Source organism: Erigeron canadensis, chromosome 9, assembly GCF_010389155.1.
Source record: "Erigeron canadensis isolate Cc75 chromosome 9, C_canadensis_v1, whole genome shotgun sequence".
In the NCBI taxonomy this organism is placed as follows: Eukaryota; Viridiplantae; Streptophyta; class Magnoliopsida; order Asterales; family Asteraceae; genus Erigeron; species Erigeron canadensis.
The window spans coordinates 28,794,439-28,814,398 of record NC_057769.1 but is presented as its reverse complement, the minus strand read 5'-3'; the positions used below and the strand labels follow the sequence as shown (position 1 = coordinate 28,814,398).

General features: G+C 33.6%; 3 protein-coding genes across 3 annotated transcripts; 2 read left to right on the top strand and 1 right to left on the bottom strand.

Annotated features, from left to right (window-relative positions):
- Positions 1–1,546: 1,546 nt before the first annotated feature.
- LOC122581507 (probable acyl-activating enzyme 16, chloroplastic) lies at positions 1,547–9,953 on the top strand. The gene is made up of 18 exons (XM_043753738.1): positions 1,547–1,843; positions 3,231–3,419; positions 3,544–3,658; positions 3,843–3,930; positions 4,077–4,288; positions 4,651–4,769; positions 5,407–5,556; positions 5,702–5,769; positions 6,207–6,312; positions 6,571–6,729; positions 7,174–7,227; positions 7,305–7,385; positions 7,476–7,613; positions 8,099–8,258; positions 8,361–8,440; positions 8,755–8,900; positions 9,202–9,259; positions 9,657–9,953. Exons 1-18 carry the CDS (start codon positions 1,628–1,630, stop codon positions 9,747–9,749), a joined length of 2,232 nt encoding a protein of 743 aa, XP_043609673.1. The 5' UTR covers positions 1,547–1,627; the 3' UTR covers positions 9,750–9,953.
- Positions 9,954–11,039: 1,086 nt separating this feature from the next.
- On the bottom strand, positions 11,040–12,102 carry LOC122583496 (probable E3 ubiquitin-protein ligase ARI9). The gene is made up of 2 exons (XM_043755893.1): positions 11,390–12,102; positions 11,040–11,115 (listed from the first exon to the last, which is right to left on the bottom strand). The coding sequence occupies exons 1-2, from the start codon at positions 12,100–12,102 to the stop codon at positions 11,040–11,042; spliced, it is 789 nt and encodes a 262-aa protein (XP_043611828.1).
- A 3,307-nt stretch (positions 12,103–15,409) lies between these two features.
- LOC122581444 (heat stress transcription factor A-5) lies at positions 15,410–18,568 on the top strand. The gene is made up of 2 exons (XM_043753676.1): positions 15,410–15,699; positions 16,960–18,568. Exons 1-2 carry the CDS (start codon positions 15,472–15,474, stop codon positions 18,094–18,096), a joined length of 1,365 nt encoding a protein of 454 aa, XP_043609611.1. The 5' UTR covers positions 15,410–15,471; the 3' UTR covers positions 18,097–18,568.
- Positions 18,569–19,960: the final 1,392 nt, after the last annotated feature.

Here is a 19,960-nt window from a genome sequence, read left to right as displayed (position 1 = left end):
CTGTTGAGCCACCTCTGCCTTTGGAAATGTTGGAACAATGAAACATAGAGTTTACAGAATTAAATATTGTCTAAAGAAGTTTTGGTAAAGAACTAAAGATATTATGGAGTATTTTATTTTTAAAAGAGTTTAAAGCAAAATTTGTTCATAATAAAAATTAGTTAAAACATTGTTTGATACTTTTGATGAAAACAAAAGGTGTTTATCAACTAATACGGCAGGAGATGTTTTCATATTCTCTGTCTCATAATGAGTGTATTTTTTGATATTGACAAACTATTTTTAAAAATTTATTTTCTAACCAATAATTATATAGTAGAAGTTCTTTTCTGTTGATATAATTACATGGTTGATATGGAACGAAATGAGTACTTTACTAAATTGGAAAGTATGAAAAAAGAGTTTATTTTCTAAATTATTACACCATTTCATACGATATCTCATGCCCAATACGTGAAAAATAATCAAGCTGAACTACAAAACAACGAAATGGTATGAAACATAAAAGATACATGTCTAACCACATTTATCTATGACTGCTATACAATGATTATACTTATTTGTTCAACATTATATATTTTCAATATTGAAAACGCTCATGCCAATCTTACATAGTTACACCATATATTTTTTGCCTCATAAACTATCTACATGGTTTCTTTACATCAATTAGCCACATCACTACCACCACCATCTTACAACCGCTTTGTCGCCACGTTGCACGAGTAGTAAAAAAGTAAAACATTTCTATTATTTAACCAGCTACCAAAAGAAAAATAAAATGGGAAATGATTAAACCTCCTAACTAAATAGCCTAAAGATCATTCTAATCATGAGATGATGAGATGCGAAAAAATCAAACGGCAAGATTAGGAAAGAGACTACGCGTTTGTTTCACAGATCTGATTGAATCTGATGGAATTGGAATTGAATTCCATTCCATAGTACGTTTGGTTGTAAAAAGATGATGAAATTTCATTCCATTGGAATGTACAAAGGATGAAAACTCCAATCCTTTTGGTTATTGGATGGAATTTGATTCCTTCATTCTCTTGAATTTTAAGAAAACAAAAAATATTTCATCAAATTCCATTCCTGCGGAATCCAATTCTGTTGACAGATTTCATTCCTAACAAAAACATTTTGTGAACCAAACGCGCTAGTGAATAACACATGTTACCTTCTTATTATTTTAATATGATTTTTAAGTTATTGTTTAAAAGAATTTATATTTTTTTAAAAAAAAGGTTGATATTATCTAAAAAAGTGATATTCGTACCACAAGTTTTGATTAACTAACACATATATTTTAAGAACTTGTACAATATATTCAAAAAGTTATATCGTGTGATAGATTCATCAAAACTTGTGTAACAAATATCATTTGGATAAATCTTACAAGAGTACAATAGTAACGAACATAACTAAAAAAAGATGACGTCATGGTTGATGGTCTGAAGCATTAAAACTTGCCGAACGATGATCTCTCACAAATGCCCACATTTCATTGTCTTCAATCTCGGAAAGTTCAAAGTCCATTTACCTACTTACATATATCTATATCTATATCACACCCACTATTTATAAAGATCCATTTATTTGACACAAACAATTACACACATAAAACATGACATTATTGTACATGAATTCAATGTCTGTTTCGATCACATCAAACAACATTTTTCAATCTTCTTATATTCATGTCCGAAATCCATTTTGCTGTCGGTTAAGAAGTAATGTCAACGTTAAAGTCAACCCCAGAAATGTGTCTTTTTTCAAAAAGAAACTTGTTCGTGATCATATTAGTTTGTGTCATGGAATTCCAGTTTCTGCCGAATATAAGGTATCTATGTTTTCTTTTAATGATTTTATATCTATATATTATATATTATATTATTGTATTTATATGGTTTTTTTTTTGAAGAGAATATTGTTGGTTATGATTAATTAATTAATATGTTTGTGTGATTTGATCTTGATGTCTTGACTTTTGTTGAATCTTTTTTGCTTAGATAACAAATTGTACTAGAAAATGATAAGTAAGAAACCGGTAATCAATTAAAAGAAGGACGATGTTACCGTATTTCTAGAGTGACAATTTTAACTTGCTAACTTATGAATGAGTTGATCCGGGTTATGTTACGTGTGTAATTAGTCAAATGGGTAAAGTTAAATAGTAAAAAATTATAAAGCTAAGAAGGAAACGGGTCAAATGGATCGATCGGGTCAGTGGCGTGCCTACATGGGGGGCAAGAGGGGCAAATGCCCCCTCCAAAATTTAGATTTTGTCATGTATTTTTGAAATTTTTATGAAATTTTTAAATTTTCCTATAGGTTTTTAACATTTTGCCCCCTTTTAGAATTTTGTTTTTTTGGACTTTTAATTTTGCCCCCTTTTGAAATTTTTCCTGGTACCGCCTCTGGATCGGGTTAAAGTTGCCTAAATTGGCAAATTGTACTTTTAGTGCAACCTACCGAAAATTGCTTTTGTTAGATAACTAGAACTCTGGCTTCCAGAGCTTTCTTTTTAGCCGATAGTCCATAGGTTGGAGATAGGATGCCGAACTTCAAAAGATGATTGAACTTAGCAACCAAAACTCCAAGAAAGGCGGTAGCTAGGCATCGTGTCCAAAATATATTGTACTTATTGACATAAACAACTTTCTTATCACATTTAACAAAGTACTTTTTATAGAAAACCAAAAAGAAGAGCAAGATAGTTTGTTCATGTCAACCTGACCCGTTTAACACGCATACTGCAAGTTACTGGTATTAACCAGAATCCATTTTGACCTGTTATTCCAACCCATCTGTTTTGCCAAAATATATGACTGATCGTGAGATTAAGATACATGAAAAATAACGAAGGAATTAATGAGGAGAGATAAAATGCATGTGTCATTTTCAAGCATCAAATAGATTATGCATATTTTTGATTTGATAGTTTTAGGCATATGTGTAATTACTCTGTTTTATTCTGCCGGTTTGGAATTCTCTTTTTCTCATTAGTTATTCCACATTTACAAAATAATATAATGTGACATGAATAATGTCAGTTATTTTAATATTTTGAACTTCAAACCCCCCTAAAAAATGCTATGAGATGATTCTGATGCTTACATTTAGTTACATGACTGTTTCTTAGTGAAGTTGTAATAGGAGGATGACATAGTAATATTTTCTATATTGATTAAAGATTATGATCTTTCCAACATAATACTTACTTATAGACGGAAACAAAGCAAGTTCGCAAGTATGCACCTCTCCTTGAAACTCCTTTACTGTCAGAGAATAATGCATTCACTACAGAATTAGAAACGATTCCTGACATTTGGAGGTCCTCAGCAGAAAAGTTTGGCGATCGGTTTGCATTGGTGGATCCACATCATGACCCTCCCACATATATGACTTACAAGCAGGTCTTCTTTTTGGGTCTTTATTTGTTTCATCTTTTACATTTTTCATATTAACGCCACAACAGGTTTTTACCCTTATTAATTATACATATATTAAAACCTTCAGATTTGATTTTCAAACTTGCAGGTGGAGCAGGAGATATTAAACTTCTCTGAAGGTTTAAGAGTTATCGGAATCAAGCCATGTGAAAAGATGGCACTTTTTGCTGACAATTCCTGCCGGTGGCTTGTTTCTGATCAAGGTAGATTGCATTCATCCTTATTGTAAACCAATATGCCCGAGTTCTTGTATGACATGAATTCCTCACATACCTTTTGCATTCTAGTTATACTTGACCAACATTGAATGCATGATTATTTTAAATATCGATAGACTTGGTAATTACAATTTTAAATGTATTGTAATATCAATATGTTTGGCTGTAGGTATTATGGCCACAGGAGCAGTAAATGTTGTGAGGGGATCTAGGTCGTCGGTGGAAGAGCTATTACACATCTATAATCATTCTGAAAGGTTAGCACATGTATTCCCTTTTAGCGGTTTCTTCTATTTGTTTGCAGTAAATGTATATTCTTCGGTGTTCTCATGGGTAGCTGCCATGACTAAATTATTTCTTTTACACTTAAGAGAATAACATAAATTATCCTTTTACATAACAGTGTTGCGCTTGTTGTGGATAACCCTGAATTATATCACCGGATGGCAGAGGCCTTTAATTCCAAGGCATCTGTTAGATTTGTCATCTTACTTTGGGGGGAAAAATCATCCGTTGTTAGCCATTTGAAGGAGGGAATTCCTGCATATAGCTATAAGGAGATCATAGATATGGGTCGTGAACATCGTTCAATTTTGGTTGATTCACACGATGCCCGTAAGTTAATTGACAATAGCTACTTATAATTAGTTCTTATTAGACAACTTGTTAGGAGAAACCAAGGTAACAGGGTATGGTACTGCAAAATTAATATCAAATTGATAAAAGTACAAGACATACTTGTTATATACTTATATCCATTTAATTTAATGAAGATATCACACCTGATGTCTTGGGAAGACACAGAAGTAGAACCAAGTAAAGTAATGACTTAAACTGTTCATAAGCTTAGGAAATTTTTATTGTTAGAATCTACTTCTGTTGAAATCACCTTATTGTAGTTGGAGGTTAACCGTTAACATAATCTTATTGGTCTTTATTGCTAAGGGTGGATCTTGACTTAATTTGTAAATATGTAGGTGAGGAGTATCTTTATGAGCCTATAAAGTCTGATGACCTTGCTACTCTTATATACACAAGCGGGACCACCGGTAACCCAAAAGGAGTAATGCTTACACATAGTAATATTTTGCACCAGGTACAAATGTCTCTTTGCACCTTTTACTCAGTTTGCTTTGTAATAAGAGAGTCATCTTTCCACTATATATTACTATCCCCACGTTGTTTATTTCGACCCATTTACTTATAGAGGTCAACTGGCAAATGTTTAATCTCTGATGGGTAAAACGGGCAGGATGAAGAAAATTTATAAAAAAGGAAATGGTTCAAAATGGTTAGAAACTTAGAAAGCTGTTATAAGTGTATTTAAGTACATATAGCCTTCTAAATTGTTTATCTATACAAGTCCCAACTTGGTATCTGTACTATAGTCGCATCCCGATCCGACCCATTTCAACACGTAGTAAATTTCCATGCTATTCATCCTTTTCATTTTGCTACTTTTATTGCCAATACAACTCCTCTCCTTCCCTTTTTCTGTCGCTGTAGTTTTGTCTAAATATGTTTGAGGAGGTGAAATTTATGCGAGTAATAGTCTAAGTTTGGTGCGTAAATCGTTAATGCGGTTGCTACAAATATATAGTAGATATGAATAACTTTTACCTATTAACTGTATGACACACATATAGATCTACTAATGGGTAGATCTGTTGCTTCTGTTTAATGGATCATTCTTGATGCTTTTCTCAAGATATTTTGCTTCCGTAATCTGCCAGGTTAATAATTTGTGGGACGTTGTCCCTGCTGAGCCTGGGGATAGATTTCTAAGCCTGCTTCCACCTTGGCATGCATATGAACGTTCATGCGGGTATTTCATACTTTCTTTGGGAGTTGAGATAGTATACACCACTGCAACATACTTAAAGGTATTTCTTACTCCAGTTGGATATTCATAGATATCAATATCAATAGTAGAAAATATATTCCAATGCTATGTACCAGTGGTCCTAAAAATTTGTAGTCGTCAAAATTTTCATTATGTTTTCTGATATGCATTTAGCTTTGTTGCAGGATGATTTGCGAAATTATCAGCCACAATTTATGATTTCTGTCCCTCTAGTATTTCAAACTCTATACAGGTACATCTTTTCTGGTTACTCTTTAGAACTTTAGAATAGCAAGTAAGGTAATATTTGATTAACTGATCTTGGTTAATGTGTTCTATTAGAGAAATAATACTAATGTAGCTTTCAAATTAAACAAGCATCAAAGTATATTTCCAAAATAATCTGCTTACAAGAGGGAAATTTATTTCTGCAATCTTAAAGTTGCCTGTTTTAAAAAGTAAAATTTCAGTTTTTTCTTTGTAAGCAAGCAGTTGATTGATCTTAAAAATGTGCTTACCTTTCCTCAATGAATCTGATATCGGTTTTGAGTACTGTCCAGTTGAAACCTCAAAAGTTCTTTCCAAATGTCGCCATCATGCTCTGTGCCTGATTAGTGATTAGCCTTCACTGCTAGTATCTGCTTACCTCTTTCTTGTTCAAACCGTTGTAATGTATTTCCTTCTCTTCAGTGGGATCCAGAAACAGATATCCACCAGCTCTGCCATCCGTAAGATGGTTGCATTATCATTGATTAAGATCAGTATGGCTTATATGGAGTTCAAAAACATATATGAGGTTCAACTTTCATCATTCTGTTGATTTCTGACTTATTTTTAGTAATGAGAAATGATGTTCATGGTCATGTAAAAGTAATAACATATTTTACATATTTACCAAATACCATGGACTTTAATCGGTATTTTTTCAGAAAGTCTGAAAGACTAGTTAGTGATTTGCCATATGCCATATCCGAGCCTTTGTCTTGCACGTGAGGGAAGTTACTTAGGTATATGATAATATAATGTTTTAATTAGTCTTTGTATTGTCTTGCAGGGTAAATGTTTGTCAAGAACTCAGAAGCAACCTTCTTACATCGTTGCAATATTAGATTGGCTGTATGCACGCGCTATTGCTGCAATTTTGTTTCCGTTGCATGCAATCGCAAAGAAGATTGTGTACAGTAAAATTCACTCATCTATTGGGCTTTCAAAGGTTTGATATGCTATTCTTCTTATGGCCCTTCTGTTCTATCTTCTAGTTTCATTGATATTAAAGATGGTAACTTTAATCCATTTATTATGAATGGGTCATTCTCATTATGTTTCATCTCTAACAAGTGGGTATTCCCCAAAAATTTAACCTGAAAGGAATTGTGTTAAATGGGTTCAAAATCTCTCATAGTGTATTTCGAAAGTTAGATTAATATCATTTTTATAATCATATGACACACTAATTATTTATAAGGTCAAAGTTTTGGGACAAACAGTGGCTCAGGTCAACTCTACAAGATTCATTTTGACTCTTACAAAACCTATGACTGCCTAGTTTGCCGCCTTCATTACTGATACCTGCTGATAGAGATGTCAAGGGTTGTAAATCGTGATTGAAGAAGCTTACAAATAAGATTCGATCTGTAATATCTTTTACACTCTGCAGGCTGGAATATGTGGAGGTGGTAGCTTGCCTACGCACGTTGACAAGTTCTTTGAGGTTTGAAGTTTCTATAGTTTTATATATTGTCAGGCTGAAGTATACACATCGAATGTGCTGATGCTGATTCAATTCAGGCAATTGGCACAAAAATTCAAGTTGGATATGGATTAACAGAGTCATCTCCTGTTATAGCTGCTCGGCGACCATATTGCAATGTAATATATTGATCCGGATATGACGTTTTCAATTATATTAATTTTGTAAGCTGGAATTATATGACAACATCATAGATGTGACATTTCAAGGTACTTAGCTCAGTTGGGCCTCCAATTCGGCATACAGAAATAAAAGTTGTTGATGATGAAACGGGTGAAGATCTTCCTCCTGGTTCAAGGGGGATTGTCAAAGCCAGGGGACCGATGATCATGCAAGGTTATTATAAGGTATATCAAAAATTTTGGATTCGTGATACTTATAACCGATAGGCTTTACACAGTTTTCTAGCAAATATGTTTTTGTGATGGCCAGTTACCATAAGAACTTTACTGATGGCCAACATAGCACAACTTTTTTTTTTCTAAAGTAACATAGCACAACTAAGTGTCGAAATCAGGGCAGAGTGGGTCGTATCAGGTAGTTTCATGGGTCAGGTGGGACGACCCAAAAACATTTTTGTGGTAAATGATGTGTGGGGGTTTCTACTTTATGCATAAAAATTTGCATTTGGGGAGACTTTTGACCTATTTGACTTATTTAATTCAACCTGTTAGAGAAAAAAACATAATCATCACATTCATAAGTAAATGCGTTAGAATTACCACCTCTAGTCAAAGTTGTATTTTCCTTAAATAATATTTTCTAAGACAACTGTCATTTGGGTCTGCCCGGTTTACTAATGGTGGCTATTTTATCTGCCTGTTTAATTTAGAATCTAACTGCTACAAAACAAGCCGTAGATGAGGACGGCTGGTTATACACTGGGGATATTGGATGGATTTCCACTTCCCATTCAGTAGGCCGAAGTCGTAATTCTGGTGGCAATATTGTTCTTGAAGGGCGTGCCAAGGACACTATTGTCCTTTTAACAGGTAAACAGTCGCTTGATGTTTTCTTATGAACTATAGTTAGTTTCTTGTTTTATGAGCTCCTTTGTAACACATTTCTTATTCTATCGATGATTTTGGTGACAGGGGAAAACGTTGAACCAGAACAGCTGGAAGAAGCTGCCATGAGAAGTAGTTTAATTCAACAGATTGTTGTCTTTGGCCAGGTAACACTTCAATTTTGAATCCTCCATCTGCATCCATTTTCAGTCAATATTGATCCAGTTGCTTATGAATAGGTCAATATCTGGTTTTTTCGTCTTAGGTCAAATTTTAGCAATCAGTAAACTTGATGCAATTAGTCTTTGTACGCTTAGTCAACACGAATTTCAGCATGTCAACACGGTCTAGCTCGCTAAAACCTGAACTAAAATATGACCACCTATTCAACTCGTACATCTTTCCACCTTCAAAGATTGCACATTGGTTCCTAGGTGTTAACATAACAGGTACTTTTTCTTTATCATGCAAATGACAACAGGATCAACGTCGTCTGGGAGCTATCATCGTTCCAAACAAGGAAGAAGTTCTATCGGCATCAAAAAAATTGATTGAATCAGATTCTGGTGCTGCTGAACTTAGTAAGGAGAAAGTAGCTGGCTTGTTATCGGAAGAGCTTCGGAAATGGTAACCATGACTTCTTCTCAAGATATTTGGGGCTGCCTTGCTTTAATAATAAAGTTCAGAAGTCTTTGACATATTACCAAGTTTTTAGAAGTCATTTAATCGATACATCCTGCATTATTATACTCATTTTCCTTTTGTGATATTCTTATACTCATCTCCTTTCATCCCACTTTCATCCCACGCCAACACCATATAATTTGTACTCCGAAATGAAAAAGCTGATATGTTTAAACAGAAATGACCCTAGTAAATAGGGTTTTCTTTTGTTATAGTGAATGAGTCAATTCATATCATCATGCAGGACTTCAGATTGCTCCTTTCAGATCGGACCCATTCTTGTAATCGAGGAGCCTTTTACGGTAAACTACATGCATTCCTCTCATTTTCAGTAATACAATTTGGGTAACAGTTGACCCGTTTGAGATAAATCATAACTTAAATCATCCCATTCTCAATGTTTACATCCAGCTTATCCAGTGTAATGAATATAGTTTTGGTTGCTCAAGTATTCAGTTTTTCACCATGGATATCAAACGATGCACTTATCTTGGTCATTTAACCTTCTTTTTATGGCATCATAAATATATTACTTTCCGTTTTTCACCAACAACCAAAAAACAAAATGAGTCGAAATTTACACCTCTAAAATCTTCAAAGACACTATGTCCGCGAGTGACTGTACTGATCGCTTTGAAGTACTAACGATGCAACAGATTTATTTAGACTATCTTGATAACAACCATTTTGGAATTTCAGATTGACAGTGGTTTGATGACTGCAACCCTGAAGATCCGGAGGAACCAAGTTGTGGAACTATATAAAGACCAGATAGCTGATCTATACAAGTAATCTTGTATGTTAAATAAAGTTCAAAGCATCTACATTCCATGGCTAGAAGTAATCTTTATGTAAGCTTTTTGAGAATATAGTTAGAACCGTGATATGGCTTATCTGGTTGTCCTGTTATGCCTTTGTGCTATCTGTTTTTCTTTGAACTTTGTAGCATCTCGCTAATTATCATTTATATATATAAATATTATCTTGTTGCCGATACATTGCTTCAGTTCTGCTTAATTATAACACTCAGGTATACGACTCTAATAGTTTTTTCATTTTTCAAGTCGTCATTGGTTTTGGTTCATTCAAACTAATGGGAAGAAAATGGCCATGGCTGATCAAGCAACACATACTTTTTAGTAGCATTAGAACAGTTTTGGATCCAGGATATCCATACATTACAATGATAATTAGTTTTTATTTTATTTTATCTTTTTTCTTGTGCTAAATATTATAAATATGCTTGTTTAGCTTATGTAGTTCACACAATCCACTTGGCTTTATAGAATATCAGAAATGAATTTTCGAGAAGCTTAGATCGTCCTTTCTGTTTTGCATAGTGTTACCACAAATATAGATACCATGTATATTCTCTTTTAACACTTAAACTGTACTTTTTTTCGGTGGCGTGTAAATTGCATCAATGAGTCATACACAGTTGAAACGGCTCCAAATGGGGCTTTGGGTTATGAGCTGGGTTAGTTACACAACGGGGAGATGGTTCATGGTCTATATTTTCAAAATAACTGTATAGTTTGATTGTGTTGGATGTTACTACTGTATGTCATAAATTCTACTGATTTCCTATATACATGTATATACTGCAACAATATTTATTCTAGAACATCCAGATTTGTAAGAAATACTAGATAAATCTTTTCTTGTATTTGCTTCTTAGACCTCGTGTGTTTGTATGTGTGCGTCCTACAGAAAATTGTTTAAGTTATCTTATGACAATTTGGATTTGTATAATACTAGTTTTTATGTTAGGAATGTTATATAAATCAGCAGCTGCATGCTTTGTGGTATGTTAACAGGGATGGATAAGGATTGTACGTATACATGCAAGCACATAAACAACAAAACAATTTATCAAATATCCGTCAAATCTTAAGCAGATGCCAATTAAGTTTAAAAATGATGACAAGAAATACCTTTGTAACAGTGCAGACAAGATAACACAGAACAATGGATATTCAAAGTTTTTGAGATAGAGAGGATCGGATACAAAAACTAAAGGATGAAAATGAAGTCGCAAACTTAATTAGTTTCGTAGCCCCCTCGGTTGACTTCCAGAATCGATCAGGTTTGAGAACAAGTATGACGTCCATTTCCATTACACTCCTTGCCACACTGATAGCAAAAATGATGCCCGCACCTGCAACATCAAACAAAAATAATAATAATAATAAAAAAAATTTAATCAATCAGTCCGGCCGGCCATAATCTTTATCAAAACTCAAAAGTATATAAATTGTTCGTACATTTACCATGAAAATCGGGGGGCGGGCTTTTAATATGGAAGTTACAAGTCTTTTTATGCACGTTAGGGCTGTGTTTAGCATTTCCCTAACTAAAAACATATACAGTAAATTGTCTTTTAACTACTAAGTCGCTGTTAAAAAAATAAATATAAATTATCTTTAATTAACCTGCAAGAAATATGCGGACAGCCAGAGGTTCTCTCAACAATATAGTTACAGTTAGGGCACCTCTTCCACTTGTTGCTTTTTGCAAGATCCATCAACATAAGATCACTTGGATCTCGCTCGTTTTCATTCAAACTCATATACTCGTTACAATCCAACCCACAATGCCATGCCACTCTACACTGTGCACAAAACAGACGGTTACAAACAGGGCATTCCGAAGATGTCACAACTGATCCTCCATCATTCACTAATATGGCAGAACAGTCCTTAAACGGACAGTAGAACTTCTCGGTCGCCATGATCAGAGACTCGCATAGACCGTCCTCCCACTTTTCCAATACTTGTTTTGGTAGAATGTCTTTACAGACTTCAGGTCCTATTATACTTTTGCAATTAGGGTCAGGACACGTTACGGTTGTTAAGTTGTTTTCTTTTATTTTAGTAGCGACGTGGCTCCTAATGCATTCTGTACAATACATATGACTGCAAATGTTTGTGTTTTTGAATATTTCTGATGCATTTTTGCTATCCATGCAAATGCCACAGTAGTTGTTTTTGCTCTCCGTGGATTCCATAACCGACGACGATGATGAGGATGTCAAAAGAGTTAACGACGACTCGTCTTCGGTTAAAGAAGAGTGAGTCAGGGCTTCTTGAAGTTGGAGTACTTCTGCATATTGCTCATCATCTGAGATTTGAATAATGTTATTCATTTCTTGACTGATGCTCTTCTGTCTTTGATTGATGAATTAAATAAAAAATAAGAAATAAAAACAGAATGAAATCTGCATATTGGAATAAATATAATTTTTTCCTAATTAAGACTTGATGATCTATTCAACCATTACTTACTGGTTGGTAAACGTAAACCTATTAGACTTGTATTGGTCTACGAAGTTTAATGTGGAGATATAACGAAATCCTAAGTCCTTAAATTGAAAAAAGAAGACCAAGGGTCAAAAACAACCTTACGGTTGTTCCTCAAAAACTGTTGGAGAGATAAGTTACACATTTAAAATTAAAAAAAGAAAAAGAAAAAAGAATGAATTAGATGAGTATTTCAAATAAATACTCCGTATAAGTGAAAGATTTATTTAACAAAAATTTTATCCTTACATATATTTACAAGATAAATTTTTATATTGTGATATTATTTTTCAAAACAAACTATTTGACCCTATATGGGTTACATGTATTTTTTTAATTTTTTTTTTTAAACAATATAAAAAAAATATGGTTTTAGTAGAAATCAAGAACCTTTTTGTTACAAAGTATTTAGCGTTCACAAATTTCTCATGTAAAAGATAGTAATTTTTCTTTTGATTCTTTTGCGAATAAGCAAAGAGTTCACAGAGCAAAACTAGTTCTATTAGTTTTCTGTCGTATAATCGTATTTGTTGCATATTTTCTAAAGGGATAACATCTATGCAGTTTACTGCATAAACAGACCTTACAATTACAAAAAAAATTTAAAAATGATTTTTATATTAAATTGATTTTGTTGTACGTTTTCATTTAAAACATAGAGTACAATTTATATAGATTTGTATACTAAAAAGACAAGTAAGCAGCATGGTTGGATCAGTGGTAATTGGTAAACACCCTTGCCTCTGGAAACAGAGGTCATGGGTTCGATTCTCATCCCATGCAAAGGTTGGAGGGCTTTTTCTACTATTTAGTTAGAAACTGGAAGCAGCCTCTCTACTTAGGTAGAGGTAAGGTCTGCCTACATCTTAATCTCCCTCATACACCGTCAAGGTATTGGGGCTCAAAACCCGCGGAAGGCGGCACTGAGCACTTACTTACTTACTATACTAAAAAGACAAAAGTTTATATATATTAACATATTTACAAATTATAAGTAATAAATATAAATTTAATATGATATAAATATAAAATAAATTAAAATATATCTGTTTCGATTCGATTCAGTTTTTGATCAATTTTTTGGCATTTGAAAACCAAAATCCAAACCGATCCATTTGGTTTTTTAAAAAACAAAAACCAAACTAATGGGTTTCGTTCGGTTTTCGGTTTTTCCGGTTTGATTTTATCGGGTTTTTGTGGTTTTTGGTTTTTGGTTTTCGGCTTGATTTTTGCTAGGGATAATTTTCCCATTTTCTAATCATAGAGATGTATCCTTATATAGGCAAAGTATGAGAAAGCTTTCATTAAAAGCATTTGAAATTTCATTAATCATTTTTAAAAGGTAAAAAATTTTCCTAAAACTTATAAAGTAGATTTCAAGAAATTACCATTAATAAATTCCAAGTATATTTATCAAATTATTATGTCAAAATGTTAATTTCATGCCAAAAAAAAAACAGCTAAAGCAATATTAGCAGCAACAGTTGCATCATGTTGGGTCCGAGATCCTTGATACCTCCAAGACTTTAAACCAACTTTCAAATGGCATAACCAAAATCCTCAATTACTTTTAACTAATAACAATTTATTGCAATTCCGATACATGAAAAAAAAAAAAACCAAAAATAATGCATAAATGAAAATATCCCAACAATTGAACATTCACTTTTGTATATTACACATGTAATTCGTGTTAAAAAGAATCATCGTGTTTATGGCGATTGTCATATGGGTTTAAAATTTATTTGTAGTATTGCTGGTCGAATGTTGTAGTTTGTTATGCTAACGGGTTTCATCATTTTATAGACGGGAATGTTCATGCTCGACTTTAGGTAATAGCTCTCATTCTTTATAGTATGATCAGCCTTTTTAAAGCATCAAAACAGTTTTGATTTATGATTTATATACATATACATTTGTAATTAATTTTTATTTTTATTTTTTCAAAAAAATATTAGTTGTTTTAAACATCATAAATAGGCACTTTTAACATGTGTACTTGTATAACTAGTAGAACACGCAATCCGCCAATGAAGGTCAGTCCAACTGGTCAGAGACACTTTCGATTTTACCCAAAGTCTTGAGTTCGATTCTTAGGGGGGAGGGAGTGGTCACCCATCCTCCCCTAACACTAACCAATCAAATTCTTACACCTCAATTTTCCCCAATCTTCACCCATCTTTCCCAAATCACTGGTGTCAGTTTCCCTCATTTTCCCCTCATCTCCACCTCATCATTTATTTTTCACTTATTTTTAATGCTATATATTTTTAAAAACTATATATACTAAACATATATATAAATACAATTAATAATATAAAAAAAGATAGATGTAAACTGTATATAGTCCAGGGACTAAATTGTAATTAATGATAAATAGTTCAGGGACTGAATTGCAATTTCTAATAATTAAAATATTTTTTAAACAAATCCAGATCATCTTCTTCATATGTATACATACATATTATACATATATATGAGTTCAGATTTAATTATCAAAGAAAAAAGAAATTCTCAACCAACCAATCACCTTCTCCCTCTCTCTTCCTTTCTTTCTCTCTCTTCTCTTCCCCCCTTCGGGGTTCTTCCCCCAATTTCTTCTTTTCTCTCCTGCGGTGAACCGCAGGCGGCGGTGTGCCCGCGCGTCCCCGCGACCACTCCCTCCCCTCTTAGGGATTGCAAAACCTTGAGGTTTTTTCCTCTGAATACTTGTAATGGCCCATGGTCAACATCTCGTTGTATAGGATACGTGCAAGGTTTCACCATTATACGGTGAGGTTTCCCCAATGTCGTATGCCGACTGAATGTTCGAGAAAAAAAAAGGTAGAACACGCTATCCACTTTGCTTGATAGAATACGAGAAATGAATTTTTGAGAAGCTTTAGATCGTCATTTTGTTTTGCATAGAGTTAAACGTAATGGTGCTCTAAAATAGTTGAAAGTATACCAAGTCTTTAAACGCATTCATTAAACTCGCTGCATAAAATGCAAGGACTTTAGTGTCAGTGAAACACAAATCCAGGGACCAAACTACACAAACCAAAAAACATTTTAAAAAAAGAAATTTAAAAAACGACGTCGTTCCGCAGTGAAAACACGACTATCTAACAAGTCAACTGTGATTGTAACCACCATATTTCAATCTGGGTGGGTTTTATTTTTCAACCAAATCACAACCCTCACAAAAATCATTAATCAAAAATCCATTTCTACTAATGGACGGAAATCAGACATCCGGTGGCGGTGGAGGTGGAGGTCCGGCGCCGTTTTTGTTAAAAACATACGACATGGTTGATGATTCAATGACAGATGAGATAGTGTCGTGGAGCACAAACAGAAACAGTTTTGTGGTTTGGAATCCGCCTGAGTTTGCCAGATTATTATTGCCTACTTATTTCAAACATAATAACTTTTCCAGCTTTATTCGACAACTTAATACTTATGTAAGTTTTTGGTTTGTTTTTTTTTTTTTATTATTATTGCTCAGATCATGTTTTCTTTTTAATTTATTTTTCAGCAGCCGGTTATTTTTATGATTAGAATAATCCCTATATTTATTTATTTCATGCCCCTTTTATACAGTTTCTCAGGTTTTTGTGCATTAATTGCTTAATATATATATATATATATATGTGTGTGTGTGTGTGTAGATTATTCGTTCTGTAACAGATTGCTATTAGTCTTGTATTTACGTATTCGCGATCAAGTTTCACATGTTGATCATTTGTTTTGCAAGAGATTGCTATCAGTATTCTGTTCGAATGATATCTTAGCTGTCTTTTGTTAGTATTGATTGGGAGGAAATGTGTTTTCGTTGTAACACATATTCCAGAGTTAAGTTAGGAATTTCAGTGTTAATGATTATAAGCTGTGCGTGTGTGAGCACAAGCGAGAATAATTATGGTTAATTTGCCCTAAATTTGTTGAGTTCGGGCTAAATTAGTGTAAGAAAAATGAGGGAGAAAGAGAATCGGAAAGTTATTTGCCTTTCTTGTTATCAATCATGAATAACTCAACAAATGATCTTAAATGATATCAACTTAACTCAAAGTTAAAATTGTTATTTGGCAGCTTGATGGAAATCGTTGAACTCGGCTCTTTAGAGTTTGGATTTCCTATTTTGAAGATAGATTTTTATGACTTAGTTTTGTTGGATTACATATAGGTACTTGTCCACAATTGATATAATTCCGGGAATCCTTGATGTATATCTTGGTAGCTATTCTGCAGGAGCACCTAAAAATGTTTACTGGGGTCTATCCACTAATATTCATTTGTTATGCCTTATGATACACAGATTTGGGTATATGTTTGCACATATTGGATACAATCTAGTACACAGTCTAAATTGTTGCCATGTTGGTAAATTTGTGCAACTGTTTAAAGGGTTATACATAATTCTTTGTATAAGTATGCACACAGTCATGATAGCATTTGTGGTTTCACAATATACTACATAGGGCTTAAATTAATGTAGTTGGTACCTTTATACTGAGGTATGCTGTAGATTATATACTTGTTGAATTATTTAAGTAAATACGGAGTATATTGTAACTACAAAGTTGTCAATTTACCTTGTGTATTAGAAGTGAGGTGTAACTTTATAAGCTAGACTTCTTTCTGTGTCGTATATTATAAAGTTTGGCTTACAGTTCGATTACATTATTGTTAATTTGGTGTTTGTTATGTTCAAATACTAACAGGGTTTCAGAAAGATTGATCCCGAAAGATGGGAATTTGCTAATGAAGAGTTTATGAAAGATAATAAGCACCTTCTAAAGAACATTCATCGTAGAAAACCTATTCACAGCCACAGTACTAATCCTCAATCTTCAACTGTTGACCCTGAAAGAGCAGCTTTTGATGAAGAAATTGACAAACTTACACGCGAAAAGAGTTCGCTTGAAAAAAGCGTTATGAGGTTTAAACAACAGCAACCCGCTACAAAACTTCAACTGGAAGACCTTACTCAACGTGTTAACAGTATAGAACAAAAACAGGATAACCTGTTGACATTTTTGAAAAAAGCATCTCAAAATCCTGAGTTTGTCAAGCACCTTTCTCAAAAACTCGAATCCATGGATTTTTCAGCTGATAACAAGAAAAGAAGATTGCCCCAGTCTCAGGTTTCCCCAGAAGATAGTCTTGTAGACAACCATAGCCCATCTAGGCCCGATTCTGGGAATGGATTTCATCATGATTTCTCAAACAAACTTACGCTGGAGCTATCACCATCTGTTTCAGATGTCAACTTTGTTTCAAACAGCACCCAAAGCTCTAATGAAGACGGTGGAAGTCCACGTATCAGATTATCTGAAAACTACACTAGAAATACCGATATGACACCTGGCAGGCTCCCTTATACACCAGAAACTCAAGAGCTTTCTGATACCTGCACATCATTCGCTTTTAACATGGAGTCTTCTTTTATGCAAAAGACTGCCCCAAACTTAGCTGCTAATGAAGAACCTGAGGGCCATTTATCTTGCCAGTTGAATCTCACTTTAGCATCTTCTGTTTCACAAATCGACCCATCTCAAGATTCAGATACAATCCCCCAATCCATTGAGGGTATTGGCAAACCTGCGGGTGAAATTGTGACTTTATCTTCCTCTAATCATAAACCGATTAATAATGCAGGGACTGCAGCACCTACAAGTAATCAGCCTCGGGTGAATGATGTTTTCTGGGAGCAGTTTTTAACAGAAAGACCTGGTTCTTCAGATATTGAAGATGCAAGCTCAAATTTGAGGGCCGCACCTTCATATGATCAAGAAGATATAAAAACTGACCATGGATCGTATGAGAATTCAAGGAACTTCCGAAATCTGACTCTTTAAACGAGAAATTGTGTTCTTTGAGTCTTTGACACAATTGTTGAATCTCCAGGTTCTTCTCACTTTGTATAAACTTCTATCTATTAGTGTCAAGGAATTAGTTCAAGTAAAATATAATCCTTTATGTAAAATAAATAAGAAAGAAGGAGATGATAACACATGGCAATTTCCGTACAACTCTGCATCCATATGTATCACTTTTGTAAAAAAAATTTGACTCACAACGGTGCAAAATTTGAACAATGCCATGTATAGCTCTCATTCTTTCCTATTTGTTGTATCATAAGGTTTGTTTTACTATAATCAACCCCTTATTAGTCTCTATATGTACATTACTTTCAACTAAGTTTTATCTTTAGATTGCATAAGGTGCTGCAAAACGAATCCTTTCTCTTTTGTTTACTGTAAGCAGATCGGGCGTGATCATGTCCGTATCCACATTCTATTAGTTTTATTTGCAAATTTTTATGTATCATTTTCTCGTCGGAATCCAACCATTATAGGATTCTTAATGTAGTTTGATGTTTGATGTTGCAAAAGTAGATAAACTCATTCTTGTAATATTACCGGATAATTAAATTGTTTCAGTAGAAGATTTAGATCTCATCAATTTTTTGAAGGGTATGAGTTTGAACTTTAAAGAAAATCAGATGCGGTAACTTAAGTCAACCAACTTCAGTTACTCCCTCCGTCCCATTTTAGCTGTCATGTTGACTAACTTTGACCGTAAATAACTTTGTTTGTACTATATAGTAGTTGATGAAACTTATATGAACGAAAAGTACATTAAAAACCCAGTCTATTCATATATTTTATATCAAGTGTTACATGACACAAACAAAGTTATTTACGGTCAAAATTAGTCAACATGACAACTAAAATGGGACGTAGATTTTCACTGTTGTCATATTTTTAGTTTGGGTAAAAGTTTTTGACAAGATTATTAAATGGATCGCATTGGGTCGTCAACCCAAACATACTTACGGCTATATTGGTAGATAATATATGTATATATTTTTAATCTTTTTACATATGTAATGAAGCAGTAACCAAAAGTTATAAGAAATAAAGTGTAATTATTTAGATAATTAACAATCAACATTAGATGGATTGGTATACAGTGAAGTTTCAGATGGAGTAGTCTTGGGATTAAATCTTCGTGTGAGCAAAATGCTTCCAGAAATGAAAATAAGGGTTTTTACTGCATGTGTTTCCTCTGAAATTGGAATTTGATATATATGAAGAGGCATGCCGCTGAGCCAAATTTGTCCGTTAAAAAAAAAATTAATTAGATCATTTGATATGGGAAGTCACTACCGGAGAATTTAACCTTTTTTTTAATTAACTATCTAACTGGATTTTATTTATTAACGGTCCTTTCCAGCAATTTTCCTAATTACCTCAAATTATTTACCTAATACAGATTTAAACCTTACACGAGAAACTTGCTAACATTTTCTTCCAGAAAATTCCTCAGCATAAATAAATAAATTTAACCCTTAAGCTGATGACTAAACACATATATACACATATTATACACGCAATTTATTTTAATATTTGCATTCACACATCTAAACAAGCATACAAAAGATTAATATATTTGCACCAACACCAAACAAACACAACATACAGCTGATATATATACACAAACATATATTCATTATCTAAAGTCAACAAACAACGTTTATATATAAATACAGATCATATATATATCATATATATGATGGAAGAGATGATATTGAAGCAATACACCGGTGGAAGCTCTCATCTCCGACCACCACCAACGACGGCTTGCATGATCTGCATGGATGACTTCTTAGACAATGATAAGATCACAAGATTGCCATGTCGCCACTACTATCACCGT

Bases quoted from the DNA above. Each gene is read 5' to 3' on its own strand.
- LOC122581507 (XM_043753738.1), top strand. From the start codon at position 1,628: ATGACATTATTGTACATGAATTCAATGTCTGTTTCGATCACATCAAAC. The intron at 4,289-4,650 runs GTAAGTTAATTG...GTAAATATGTAG, and splicing joins GGTTGATTCACACGATGCCC to GTGAGGAGTATCTTTATGAG. The intron at 8,259-8,360 runs GTAAACAGTCGC...TTTTGGTGACAG, and splicing joins CACTATTGTCCTTTTAACAG to GGGAAAACGTTGAACCAGAA.
- LOC122583496 (XM_043755893.1), bottom strand. From the start codon at position 12,102: ATGAATAACATTATTCAAATCTCAGATGATGAGCAATATGCAGAAGTA. The intron at 11,116-11,389 runs GTTAATTAAAGA...TTGATGTTGCAG, and splicing joins TGTCCGCATATTTCTTGCAG to GTGCGGGCATCATTTTTGCT.
- LOC122581444 (XM_043753676.1), top strand. From the start codon at position 15,472: ATGGACGGAAATCAGACATCCGGTGGCGGTGGAGGTGGAGGTCCGGCG. The intron at 15,700-16,959 runs GTAAGTTTTTGG...AAATACTAACAG, and splicing joins TTCGACAACTTAATACTTAT to GGTTTCAGAAAGATTGATCC.